This window comes from Harpegnathos saltator, unplaced genomic scaffold (genome assembly GCF_003227715.2).
Source record: "Harpegnathos saltator strain DR-91 unplaced genomic scaffold, Hsal_v8.6 scaffold126, whole genome shotgun sequence".
NCBI lineage: Eukaryota > Metazoa > Arthropoda > Insecta > Hymenoptera > Formicidae > Harpegnathos > Harpegnathos saltator.
The window spans coordinates 391,619-404,784 of record NW_020229902.1 but is presented as its reverse complement, the minus strand read 5'-3'; the positions used below and the strand labels follow the sequence as shown (position 1 = coordinate 404,784).

The window sequence follows — 13,166 nt, the reverse complement described above, 5'->3', positions numbered from 1 at the left end:
GTAATTTTACCGTCTGGTTGTTACGGATATATTGTAAAACTGGTGAAATTGATACTCGGCTGCATTCTCTCCCTGTTTAGCCAAGAGCAAAATGATTTTTAATCGTAGTGATCTGTACGATTTACGTTTATAAATTGACGCTGCCGCTTAAACACAGCGCTTTCACGTAACTGTTGCATGCAAAGTGCGTTCTCTCGGATATGTAAAAATATTAGTACTTTTAATATTTCGATTTTAACGCTGTATCATCAACTCGAAGTGAAAGGTTGCACGGTGCGTAAAGAGTGATATATGGGCGTACATACAACGGTAAGAATGTATAAAACGTGAGCTTTTCTGCAGAAGAAATTATTATTGATAATGATTATACACAGAGAAAGAAACACATTACGAGTACTCGACTATGTATACAACAAGTTGTAACGAACTCTGACATTGTATACACAAGCGGAGCCACTCTTGTCTCTTCGAACCGCCAAATTTCTAAGAAACACGCAATTTCTTATAAAAATAAAATTGTGCCTGAAATCATTTATTCAATCGACATGTATATTTGCATTTGTATCTCCTATGCCAAAACTTTTAATATAGACGTATTAAACTAGTATACCTGCAATTTTAATAAACATTCTGTCTTTCGCAATATAGAAACTAAAGTGGACATATGTTACTTTTGTGTCCCGAAATTATTTTACACACATATATTTTGAAAATAGTAAAATTTGGTAAGTATAAAAATCGTCTAGAAAGGTGGTACAAAGCGAGATTTATATGGCACGACAAATTGCTTCTCCCGTATCTTCTTTTATGATTGAGATAATAAAAAGTGTGAAATACCTCCTGAATGATTTTATTTAATGGTATTGTAGCATTCATCGATCGGTCAATACATATTGATAGTGTATAGTAAGCGACCCATTTCCAATTTTCTATTACACAGCATATAACAGAAACTTTCTGAAAGCAGAGAGTTAGTCAGATCATATATTTCAAGATCAGTCTAATAGAGACACACAATGTGAAGTAGCTTTAAAAATTAAAGGAATAGAAAAATCGTATAAACTATACAATTATATATATATCTATATATATATATATATATATATGTGTGTGTGTGTGTGTGTCTGTGTGTATATATATAATTATCATATATGATATATATATATACATAATTATATATACACACATATATATATATATATACATATATATCTATATATATTAATTGAACGTATATTATCGTACCTATACATCTTGCATTTTTACATTCGCCTCGCAGAACAAAAATAGAGGATAACATCTGTGGAGGAAAGAAAAGAAACGATAAAATACAAATAGCAGTCTCGTTCAAAGTCTCGGGCTGTACTTATCACCGTCACGTCGAGATTTGATATAGACTGTGATAAAAACGTCATTAACAATATATACCACGCGCGTAGTTCGTTCTTATGATTCTATTTTAACTAATCTCGCAACAAACTTCAATATTGCGTAATATATATCTTATGCGTATGATACATTCATTATAAGCATTCGTTATAATACGAAGAGAACGTTTACTTCCTCCGTCTCGTTATTACAAACTGCATCACATCACTGCAGAATATTCAATTGTCCGGTGTTCGTAGCATAAACCATTCCCTGACCCGGCTGTGGTACCCATCTAATGCAGTTCAAACTAACATAGCCAGTAGTCTCTCGACTACTTTGCAACAATTCCCTAATAAGCACCATACTCTCTCGGTTGCTCTTAATATCCAGCTCGGTTCTCATATTACGAATTCGCCAATCTTGAACATGCGGTCTATCCGTTGAATTAACGACGTTCTGCCTCGCTGTATTGTTCGTAGCGGTGTTAGCTATATTGTGCGCGAGCTCATCTGTCCTATGATAACCATCAACGCGATCGTACACCTTGTAACTTCTCGAATCATTCGACTCCAACGGAACCTGTTTCTCGTCCTCGGGCTGCTTCTCGATCAGTTTATAGATCAATGCCATCGGGAAAGGTCTGGCGGGAACGTGAATCCTACGTGCCAAACCTACCAGAAGATGCTGTTGCGTAGGTGACATCGAAACAGACACCACAGTCTGGTCGATCTTTGTCGAGTAAATTCTCTCCCCGAGTGTTTCCCATTGTAAACTGTAAACACCTAGATCACAAAATGAATAATATAAAAATATACCGATCAGACGACAGTGTGGATCGCAATATATGTCTCACTTACCTAACATAGTCGTAACGTTGATACGACCGGACGGTAAGAGTGTCGCCAATAGTTTCCCGTCTGAAGATATATCGATGCTAGCGTCGTTGTGAATCTTGCATTCGCGCACCACTACGTTCTTCTCCGCTGTGAACGGAATGATATTAATACGACAATGTAAACGAATCGAAGAGAAACGTTGTAGCAATAAGGATTCATATTTGAGGCAATGTTCCACGCACGGTCTGTACTCACGATCCGTAATATCGGGAATGTCACCGTTAGTGAAATCCCACGCCTGAACGCGATAACTCTGCATCTCCAACGTATTGAACATACTCACTGGTATATGATCTGGAAAACAACTTGATTTATAAATCTTCTTTTTCACACATGTGTGAAGTGATTAGTAATTGTAGAGATTCAAAAGTATATACCATCGCAATGATGTGTATTTTAAGATTAAAAAAAAGAAAGGAATGCGTTTACCGAAATCGATATCGTCGCTATCATCATTCCCTGGATCTTGTCCTCCTCCACCGCCGTTTCCACCACCACCACCACCACCACCATTGCCATTGCCATTGCCACCACCTCCACCTCCGCCACTGCCGGCGCCACCTCCACCGCCTCCACCTCCGTTTCCATTTCCGCCACCGTTTCCATCGTCACCACCGCCACCGGAACTGGCACCGACTCGTACTCCACTCGATCGCCAGACCGCCAGAAACGTCGGGCTGAACATCTGATACGACAATAATTGACATTATATATTGTCTTGGTACGTACTCGATTAGGAATATATATATACATATATATTATACCCGATTTCTATTGTTGCTTGGTATCGCAGAGCTTGGTCCGGGTTGATTCGCCAGATCATTCGTTCGATCGTTATTTCTGTTATCGACGCCGAAACTGAGCAACCTCTGCACCATACTATACGAAAGCGGATGGGTATCGGGATCCGGTGGCGAGATCCGTCTTCTACGAAGATTGTGAGGAAAGTTGTTCAAGTCGCTCACGGGTATGCTGTTGACTTGCAGCTCCGGCACATTAAATTCCTGTCGGAGAGAAGACGTGCCCTCCCTGTGAAGGAATCTGCGCCATGAGCAGACATTGTCCGAGGACATTGTGCCTGGGACGAAGTCGATATTGCCATCTCTTTGAAGCAAGGGATATCTGTACAAAGAGTCGCGTGGCGGCAATGCAACGCGCGTCAGCGGAAAACTCTGAAAAGGCTGATAAGGCTGATAAGGTCTCTGAGGTCTGAGTAATTGATGCAACGGCCTGCTACCTTGTACGCCTACAGCGAAGTTCGGCCAGTACGATGTGCTAGGGACTTGAGCGGTCTCATTCTCCTGTGAGTTATTCGGCTCACTGACGCGCCTCGGTGGATCAAGCACCACGGCATTCCTACGACTTCGTCGATAGTCCCTCGTTCGTGCCACCGACTCGCTCTCGTTACGCGGATGCGATTCGCGATTCGGATTATCTCTAGAGACATCGTTCGTTCCTCGATTCTCAGCGATCGTGCGTGTCTCCCCGCGATCGTCGTTATTAATCGAGCTGCTGCTATTTTGAATTCTCTCCACGATACTCTGCACCTCCGCCGACAGCGCGTTCTCCGACAGTGTAAGACCGCTGTTCGAGGTCGACTGTCGATTATCTTCAACGCGAGTGCTGTTGCCGGTAGGATTGTTATCGTCGCTGCTGCCGTTGTTGCTAGATCTAGTCGTGTTGGAGCCTTGATTCTCGATCGACGAACTATTTCCCGAGTGCATGCCGACTCGTGCGTGCCGCGGAGTATAAAATAGCCGCTTTAGTTGCTCTGCCATAGGATATTGTCTGTTTCCCGGCGCCAAAAGATCTTCCGCATTTTCCCGGTAGACACCCGCGGACGTACTTGGTACATCGCTGCTGCGACTACTTCTCGAGAACCTGTCGTGCTCTATATTGCGCATTGTTCTGCTTTGCGCATTATCGCTCGTGCGGTTACCTTCCGTCTGCAGACTGTTGTCAATGCTGCTGTTGGAACGTGTGTTGTTTTCGCCCCTATTCTGATTATCGGCCGACAGATCGGAAGTAAATGGGCCGTACTGACTAGATTCCAATTCTCGTCTTGTTATTACCAACTGCGCTAATAGTAAATCCGTTAATTCTAACGCCAAGTGTAGTAGCACGTACATTTCTGAAAGAGAAAGAAAAAAAAAGAGAGTAAGAAGAAACGTAGATTAACAATAGTGTTTATTATTACGTGTGATACACATTTTGCTTAATCAACAGCCTGACAGACTTACTGTACATCTGTTCGTACAGGACATTGCTTTGAGAACCATTTCCCGACCTCGTCACTTCGAAAAACTGGATCAGAGATCTCACCATCAGACCGAGGACTTGCCTAAAGTGATGTCGTCGATCGATATTAACGTATTATTATCGAACAGTTTATCGATTAATTATTCTTCTATATCTTCCGCATGTTTTTACTCTCACCTGGCTCTCAATCTCGTAGTTTCGCGTATCTGTTCCATCTCCTGATTCTCGTTGTCGCGATTTTCTGATTGACTGTCACTGTCGGACCCTCTATTGACGTTACCGCTTCGGGTTAAGGCTCTTTGCTGGCGGACTAGAGATTGCAGTCGTAGTAGGTCTTCCGCAATCTTTTGCAGAGACTCGGATGTAGTCTGTCTTCTGTCCCGGTCGCTATTGTTGCTGCTGCTGCTGCTGCCGGGTGCGTTCCTGCGTAAGTGCCACGGTCTTCTAACGTTCTCACAATGACGGAACGGATTGTTGGGGGACTGAGGCCCGATGCGACTTTGCTTCGTATTACGCGATCTCATCAACCACGATCTCAGAAATCTGAAATGTGAGACCATGGTTAATTTAGAGCGACAACGGTAGTATAGTGTTGTTGAGAGAAAAAAAAGAATCCGATGAAACTTGTAACCGAAATTTGTAACTTGACAATACTGTCGCTTAGGGCTCTCATTGTTGAATCATTGTAAATTTTGGACATAATCATAAAAGTTTACCGTGTTCATTGTGTAACCTTTTCAATTATTCTACCATTAAAATGTATAGAGTTGTTTCTTTAAAAAAAAAAAAAAAAAACGCGAGTACCGGAGTTTCATTCTTTGCCGCAAGTTTTGCCGGAAGTTCTGCCGCAGGTTCTGGTATCGTCTGCTTCGCGCTCTGCTGCTAATGGAGGACGATTCAGGCGACGATGTGGAGGAGGTTAAGTTGCTGCTCTGGTTCGCTGGATATTGCGTAACGAGATCGGAGTTGACGTTAGTCGCGTTGTCGTTGCCACCATTGTTGTTGTCGTTGTTGCTCGTATTATCCGTTGGAAGATCGACATTTGCGTGCGATATCTGCGTGGATCTCTCGGAACCGCCATTATGCTCGATATTGTTGTTGACGTTGAAGTTCGAGATACTCGGCAACGGGCTCAACTGCGACGTTAACGCGGTCACCGTAGGCAAATTCGAATTAGCACCGATATTCGACACGATACTAGACATACTGGGTAACTGTGCGTCTCTGCTGCTGGTCGTCGCTAAGTTGGAATACGTGTGATCGTTTGTCGCGTACTGCTGCGTGTTATTAGTATCGGAAGAAGAAGTACAGTTCTGGCAGCGCGACGTCAAGCGTGAATACCAGCCGTCCAGCATTTCCTTCAGATTGTGGGACAGCATTTGCCGCAACTCCGAGTCACTTGGCAACAAGTTCGACAGACTGATGTTGGTGGAGGTTTCCTCGACGTTATAGCCACTGGATGACGGTGTTGGTTCGTCCTCGTGATTTCTCTCGGTAATGCCCCGTGACGTCGACGGCTGACTATGATCGTACGTTCTAGCGTGATCGTTCTCGCTATTCTGCCTCTGATAATTCTCCAGCAGAGCCTTTTTGTAGTTCTTCGCCGATTCGCTTTGCGAATTCGCGACCGTGGACGAGCTCGTCGACGAAGTCGCCGTTGATGACGCACTGGTGGGATTGCTGGCGAGATTAGCAGCATCCCTTTGCGCTCCCGTTTGATCGTTGTTGTTCAGTCGCTCCACGCGAACTGTCACATGTAACGAACGTATTTGCCGTTGCAAGTCCTCCCACATTTTACGCACTTGGCACAACTGAACTATCTCCAACCGAGCCCTGTTTATAAACCAAAAGAATGTCACTCTTGAGGAAAAAAAAAATAAAAAATAAAAACACATGGTTGAGTACAATAAGTCGCGTCAACTTACCGGCATAAGCGTTGCATATTATCGATATGGCGATTAAGTAACTGAATCCCCTGTCGAACTCCCAAGGAACCTTCTCTCGGTTCTACATTGCCAATACCGAGCATTCTGAGATCGAGATCCGCCTCGTCTGCATTTCTCTGGTTCTGGCTCTGGCTCTGACTTTGCTGTTGCTGCCTGCTGCTGCTGCTACTGCTGCTCGCGAAACTGCTACCGCTCTCGCGATTAGCCCTGTCGGCGGTTCTCATCGCTGCAGGGTCGTTAACAACACCTTCCGTTAAATTCGTGAACACACCCGTCGTGTTTGAATCGGACGTTTGCGACTGAAACGAAGTACCATGAGTTGAGTCGTTAGTACGTGTCTGATTCTGATCTACTCTTCGGGACTGATTTTCTCGTAAGCTTCTAAAAGGAAACAACGGTGGTTGTTCATAGCGAGAAGGGTTTAGAGACACAGGCGACAATCGATTCCTATCGCGCATCATGGTTTGACTCTGATCTCTGTGTCTATCATTAGAACTCTGATCTGCTACGTCCTCTGAGAGAGATCTCGCTTCAGCTTGCTCGTTCGACAATTCGTTAGTGTACTCCGTATTTCTACTCGAAGTGTCTAGCTGTATCCAACGACTGGTCCATCGACGAGGATTCGAATTGGTGTTAGAGTTTGAATCATCCAGATTGGAATCCGAATTACTATTCTCTTCGAGAAGCCAATATCCGTTCTCTGAATCGTCCAGTGAAACTTGTTGGACAGTGTTATTGCTCTCCATCCGATCCGCATGTAAATGCCGCTGAAGAACATCCAGCACTCTCCTGAGTAGAGGTAAATTTCTAAATGTTAAAAATTTCATACATATGTTACAGATTGATTGCGATTGATTCTCCCCGAGAGAGAGACACGATGAAACGTAACGTTACGCAGAATGTACGTAATGTTAAAGAAGAAAGAGAAGGGAGAGAAATGTGCTTCAGGCAAAATTCGAGACTCAACGAATATACTCCGATCCGCTAATGAAGCGAGATATTTACCTTTGTGTACGATTACATTGTTGTATAATCCTCATCGCTCTAATTTCAGCGTTTCTTTCGTTCGATTCGTTATTCGTCGTATTGTCGGACAAATCATTCCTATCCATTTGTTCATCATTTAATCTAGAGGAACCAGCTGACGTTTCTTGATTCTGCGGCCTCAACTGCGGGACTAGTTTAGGTACATTCGGTTGAAATGCTGAATGAGTAGAAACCGTGAAGTTAGACGGGCCGTTGCGCGACGTCGAGCCCAAGTAGCCTTCGTCGCTAGACGATGAACTATCTCCTGGAATAATAAAGAAACCTAATCAGCACAGTTGTGAGAGAAGATTTATCACGCAGTATTTATTGACTATATATAACATCACAATCAACTTCTTGTGATATATCTGATACATTTAAAACTATCGACATTCATCACACATTTCTATTAGAGTGAGCAATATGTTTACCAATGTAAGGTAACGATATCGACGGTCCCAATTTACGCTTCCGCCTGCTGGGAGGTTCATCTTCAGTGTCCGTAGCGTCGAAACGTCTTCTCGTAGCCCTTCCAGCATTTTGATTTCTGTTACTCCTCGACGACGTGCTCGCATGCTCATTGCCGCCGTCCGCGTGCACGTCACGTTCTTCGTTTCTTCTAGCTTCGTTGCCGCCTGAGCTCGAGCTGGGGAATACATCGGATTCCAGATGTAAGTCATTACGTGCTCCCGAGGGCAGCATCGAGTGCAACGTGTTTCCCGTCAAGCCGGAACTGGTGCTAGGTAATGGCTCGTCGTTCGCAACAAGCGCCCGCCACTCGGCCTCGCTTAGATTCAGTTGCGAAGGATCGGTCGCAATATGACGATTTCGCGGTAAAATACCATACATTGTGAACTCATCACGTAACCGCTCGATTCTGGAGCTCGTGTTAGTGAACTGTACCTCCATATTGTTGAGTGCTTCGATCTCGTCATTCAAAGCGTTGCGAAGCAGCTGCAGACGGGAATTGCAGTTGTATGAATGATCGAATAACGTAGTAGTCTGCCTCTGCAGTCTCTCCCGTAACTTCTGCAATCGCACCAAGCAGGAGCTATTATTCTCGGCAGCGGCGTTTAGTGCCTCTCTCAAATTCTGAAGAGTAGTTCCGATCTCCTCTTGCTCGAAGCGCTCCATTAACAGCCGTCGACACCGTTGCAGCCTCTCTAAATTCGTGTTGTTCGCTTGAGCACTGGAATTCAGTTCGTTCCTTAATCTTCGTATAGACGACTCGGTCGCAGTTTCATTTCTACTGCTGGACTCCTCGGGATTGGCGGACGATGTTTCTGGTATATCCATGGGATCTGTGCCGCGATCAATCTTTAAATACAAAAGCAGTAGAAAATCGTTTACCACATACCAACGAGAAAAGGAAGAACTCGTGTGAGTCAGTCATTAGGTCAAAATAGAACGTAGAGCTTACCGTATCCCTGTTTCTGTTGGATACATCGAAGTAACGTCTCACGAGCGTCACATACTGATCGACAAGGTTCCTATAACATAGATTTATTCTTCTTTCTGGATCCTGCGAGTTGCTCCCCTGCAATCTTTCGTCCACTCCGACCCACGCATTGTTCAAACGTTCGTACAAATCGTCTCTGGGATGAGAACGCCTGGATTGCATCTCATCGTTGATCGCGTTAACTTCTCGTTCGTGCCTCACCGTCAATCCGGCCGATGCCTCGTCGTCATTACTGTCGTCCGCCGACCTGTTCTCTGTATTGTCCATATTTTCCGGATTGATGCTGGGCATGTGAAAATTTCTCGCGATATTCGGGCGAGATGTAGCTTCCCTAGTTTGATTCAGTTCTACATCGTAAGGCATAAAACTATTACGAAGAATCTCGATTGTTAGAGTACCGAATGATGTACTTATAGATTAAGCATTATGCGATAATATAACGGTGTCGTCTTTAAATTGATGCACTAACTTATATCTGGAATACGTAGCAGCATTGATATTATGTGTTCGTAGTACAAACATTGTACCTTCAGATAAATTTCGTCGCCGTGGAAACCGTGCCTCTTCCTGCCTCAGACTGTTCCTTAATTCCTGGTTATTGTTGAATCGCATTCGGGACATTTCAAGGCCTCTACGCATGAATAAGTACGCACTAAAAATATTTCTGTTCAAATTTTGCAAACTCTTTCTCTATCTATAGATATATATTTTGATTTTTGTATCATGCAGCTTAAATAAAATAACAAAGTAATAATTAATATCAATAATTTGAGTACCGGGAAGTCCTTTCTGCGTAATTGTCCGCTGGTCCTCTTCCGTACATGGAGCCATGATTCCACAAATGCCAAGGCGAAAGTTCGATATCCGGGAAACCTCCTCGCGGATATCTTAAATTCCTAAATTTTTAGCAATTACTGTTACACACAACATTAATAAATTATAATTATATAGTAACACATGTGTGTATAGATATTATCAGAAAGCAGAAAAATAATGTTAAATTTATTTTCATATTTTTACATAATGCATATATCGCATAATGTTCTTACAATAAACTAGTTCTGAGTAATTGTCCCACAGGAGCACGGTCCCATTGTGATTGGACTTGAGGTGTATTTGCAATTCCTGTGATCAATTTTCTTCCTAAATTATCAAAAGCCACGTATCTGCAATTTTTATAAAATGATATGGAATAAAAGTATAATATGTCTCCAATATCTATTGATACATAGCAAAAAAATTACTTTTTTATATCTTTTTCAATACGTTCTTTTACATCGTCTATCTTAACTTTTTGAATGAGAAACAATTCAGAAAAATAAAAATAAAAAAAGGAGTTATATAGTTATTATGAACGATCGTCAAGAACGAAATATTCTGACCTATTATATCATTCGGTAAAAAAAATATTTTCTTAAAAAATCAAAAGTATAATGACTGAGATACATAAAATCTTACTCTATTTACAGTCTCTTTGTATTACCATTGTCAAAATACATAAAAAGAAATATGAGTGAATATAAGTGTTCATTACAATATTTGATAACTATTATATTTATCAAGAATATAAGCCAAAGAAATTCATAAAACATATTTACATGTCCATGATCTACATAATGATATTTTTGCCAAAATAAGATGTAACTTATGTAAGTGCTATATAGCTGTCCAAGTCTGGATATATATATATATATATATATATATATATATGTGTATAATATATACAGACATACCTCACTTTTTCCTTCTCAGTCTTTGTAGTAGCCACGGCAAAGGGTTGAGATTTGCTCCAGTCCCAAAAATGAATTTCATTATATGTTGCTATGACCAATAACCTTTCTGATGGATGAAATGCTAATGAAGCTATAACAGTTTGACTTTCAGCATTCCAGATTTCACTACCACCCTATATAAACAGAATTATTATTAATCCTTGAATATCTGTAATTATTTATTATCAAAATATATTTGCAAGCATCATGTACTTACACTTAAATCCCATACACGAACTTGACCTCCTAAGCAACCAGATGCTAAGATTTGACTGGAAGATGGATGAAAAGCTATGCACCATGGAGTACGTGGATGTCCAGACAGAGTTCTAATATTTTTTCCTGTTGTAATTTCAGTAATATAAACATTATGATTTCCATGGGTGGATGCTACCTTGGTCCTAAAATTATTCGTATTTTAAAATTCTGATTATTTCCAACAATATTAATTTACAAACCAATTTACCATATCACATTATTACATATAAAGAACAATCAATCATGCATATGCATATTTTATATCTTACCCATCAGGACTAAAAACCATTAAGAATGTGGCTCTAGGAACACCAGGTAACTCGCATTTCTACAAATAAAAAGTATTTTATTTGCTTTTTAATCATTATAGATATTACAAGCAAAAGTATATAGACCTAGATCTTTTTTCTCTTATTATTATAAGTTAAACTGTTTTATGTTGGTAAAACTAGAGAATAAATTTAAGTTGTGTACATAAACTTAAATATATTATATATTTACATTATATATTTATTATTATACAGAATGTTTTAGAGATAGATGACTAAACTTTAAGAGCATATTCTACTCATTGCAAAGATGAAAAAAGTCATATAAAGATGGGCCCAGAAACACTTCCTTTCTGAGTTACAAACACTTTTTATTTATAACAGACTATAATAAGAATATTTCATTAAAAATTGTTGGAAATGATTTCTTCCTGCATCAATATATGCCTTGCATTGATATTCAAAAGTTTCCAAAATATTTTATATTTTGGGACAGTATACAGTACAGTAATAATATGATTTCAAAATACTTCTATAGTAGCAATGAGAATCTCATAAACAAGAGTCTTAAGATATCCCCGCAAATAAAAATCCAAGAATTTCAACTCTAGAAATGATGCAGACTAAGGAATGGCTCTTCCTTTGCCAATTCATCTATTGATATAATTATTATTCCAAAACTTTCGAACAATGTGACTGAAATGTGCTAGAAATATACTTAATAAAAGTATCTGTAAAAGTATTTGTAAAAAGTATTTCTAGACCCATATTTACATGATCTTCTTTTCATTCTTACACTAAGTAGAATATGCTCTTAAAGTTTGGCCACCTATTTCTGAAACATGTATATGAATACATACCAATTCCTTATGGTCCTTTAATACCAGGTTTGTTTCAGCTATTGGTTCTAATTCACGTGTACTAGTTTTATGCGTCGTACGTAATCCAAGATCTCTTAGCATTAAGTTACGTAATACATTGCGCGACTTGCTGCAGTGGAGCAATTCGGGTTTCTTCTTAACCTTCCCCATTTAGTGAGCCGTCTTTGCAACTACTAAACAGATTATAAATGTCATAGTAACATAAAATTAATAATAAAATTAATAGTATTTTACATTTATATATATATATATATCTTGTAATCTATCCTACAGGAGAATCAATTGCACAAGCATATTTTTTGAAGTACTCTAATTCCACATAAATATTACAAATTAAATCTGTATATTATATTTTATATCAATATAATAACTATTAAGTAAAATCTTAAACTGAGATATCAAGAGATTCCAAAAGACGGGTGCGCTAATGCAATTAAATCTTAAGATAATGTGTGTGCGGCGCAATTATACGAAAGATTAACTACGTAAGATGCAGCTTCGATATCGTCGAAATTACATCGATTGATTCATGTGTATTTCAGCAACGTCTACGAATGAGATTAGACGCACTAATTAATCGCTGAGTATCACACATTCATCGGACGCGCCTGCAACGGCAAATGGAAATCGAGACAAATTCGCGGTTACGTTTCTCGCGCTTCACTCCAAGACGCTCGCACCATTCGTTCGTTCTTTTTCGTTCCTTCGTAGTTTTCGTGCCAGGAGAATTTTGATTTACCTGCGAATTATTGCTCGGAACCACATATATAGGAAAACGTCACTTCGTATACACGACGAATATATTTTCGGTCACATACTTAATCGAAACATTTTCCTTTTCTACCAATTCGTTCGCAGTTCTCCCATGAAGCACTACTGATGAGCCAGCCGCAATCATGAGCGGTCGGTCACGTCCGCGACCATGATAAAGTTCATCATGTGTCATTAGATGACGTTTTGTGCTAGACTACTAACGAATAATCGAATAACCATTGGATAGCAGTCGGTAATATCAGCATTTTCCGCCAT

General features: G+C 40.4%; 1 protein-coding gene across 3 annotated transcripts; it reads right to left on the bottom strand.

The window, feature by feature from the left end:
• Positions 1 to 346: 346 nt before the first annotated feature.
• LOC105187538 (probable serine/threonine-protein kinase DDB_G0282963) lies at positions 347 to 13,093 on the bottom strand. 3 transcript variants are annotated; one of them, XM_011148403.3, is made up of 21 exons: positions 12,877 to 13,093; positions 12,117 to 12,310; positions 11,257 to 11,315; positions 10,947 to 11,130; positions 10,691 to 10,863; positions 10,007 to 10,123; positions 9,734 to 9,853; positions 9,485 to 9,609; positions 8,919 to 9,304; positions 7,930 to 8,815; positions 7,478 to 7,763; positions 6,452 to 7,279; positions 5,331 to 6,359; positions 4,704 to 5,069; positions 4,508 to 4,608; positions 3,032 to 4,398; positions 2,697 to 2,952; positions 2,463 to 2,561; positions 2,229 to 2,354; positions 1,246 to 2,153; positions 347 to 957 (listed from the first exon to the last, which is right to left on the bottom strand). In XM_011148403.3, the coding sequence occupies exons 2-20, from the start codon at positions 12,285 to 12,287 to the stop codon at positions 1,594 to 1,596; spliced, it is 7,239 nt and encodes a 2,412-aa protein (XP_011146705.2). In that variant the 5' UTR covers positions 12,288 to 12,310; positions 12,877 to 13,093; the 3' UTR covers positions 347 to 957; positions 1,246 to 1,593. The 3 variants fall into 3 exon arrangements, with proteins under 3 accessions (XP_011146705.2, XP_011146706.2, XP_011146707.2); XM_011148404.3 differs by having other exon boundaries at positions 6,452 to 7,261; XM_011148405.3 differs by having other exon boundaries at positions 9,485 to 9,588.
• Positions 13,094 to 13,166: the final 73 nt, after the last annotated feature.

Excerpts from the sequence above, each read along its gene's own strand:
- LOC105187538 (XM_011148403.3), bottom strand. The coding sequence starts at position 12,287 with ATGGGGAAGGTTAAGAAGAAACCCGAATTGCTCCACTGCAGCAAGTCG. Across the intron at positions 11,316-12,116 it reads TAAAGGACCATAAGGAATTG|AAATGCGAGTTACCTGGTGT; the intron begins GTATGTATTCAT and ends TTTTATTTGTAG. Across the intron at positions 2,355-2,462 it reads CATTCCCGATATTACGGATC|CGGAGAAGAACGTAGTGGTG; the intron begins GTGAGTACAGAC and ends TTCCGTTCACAG.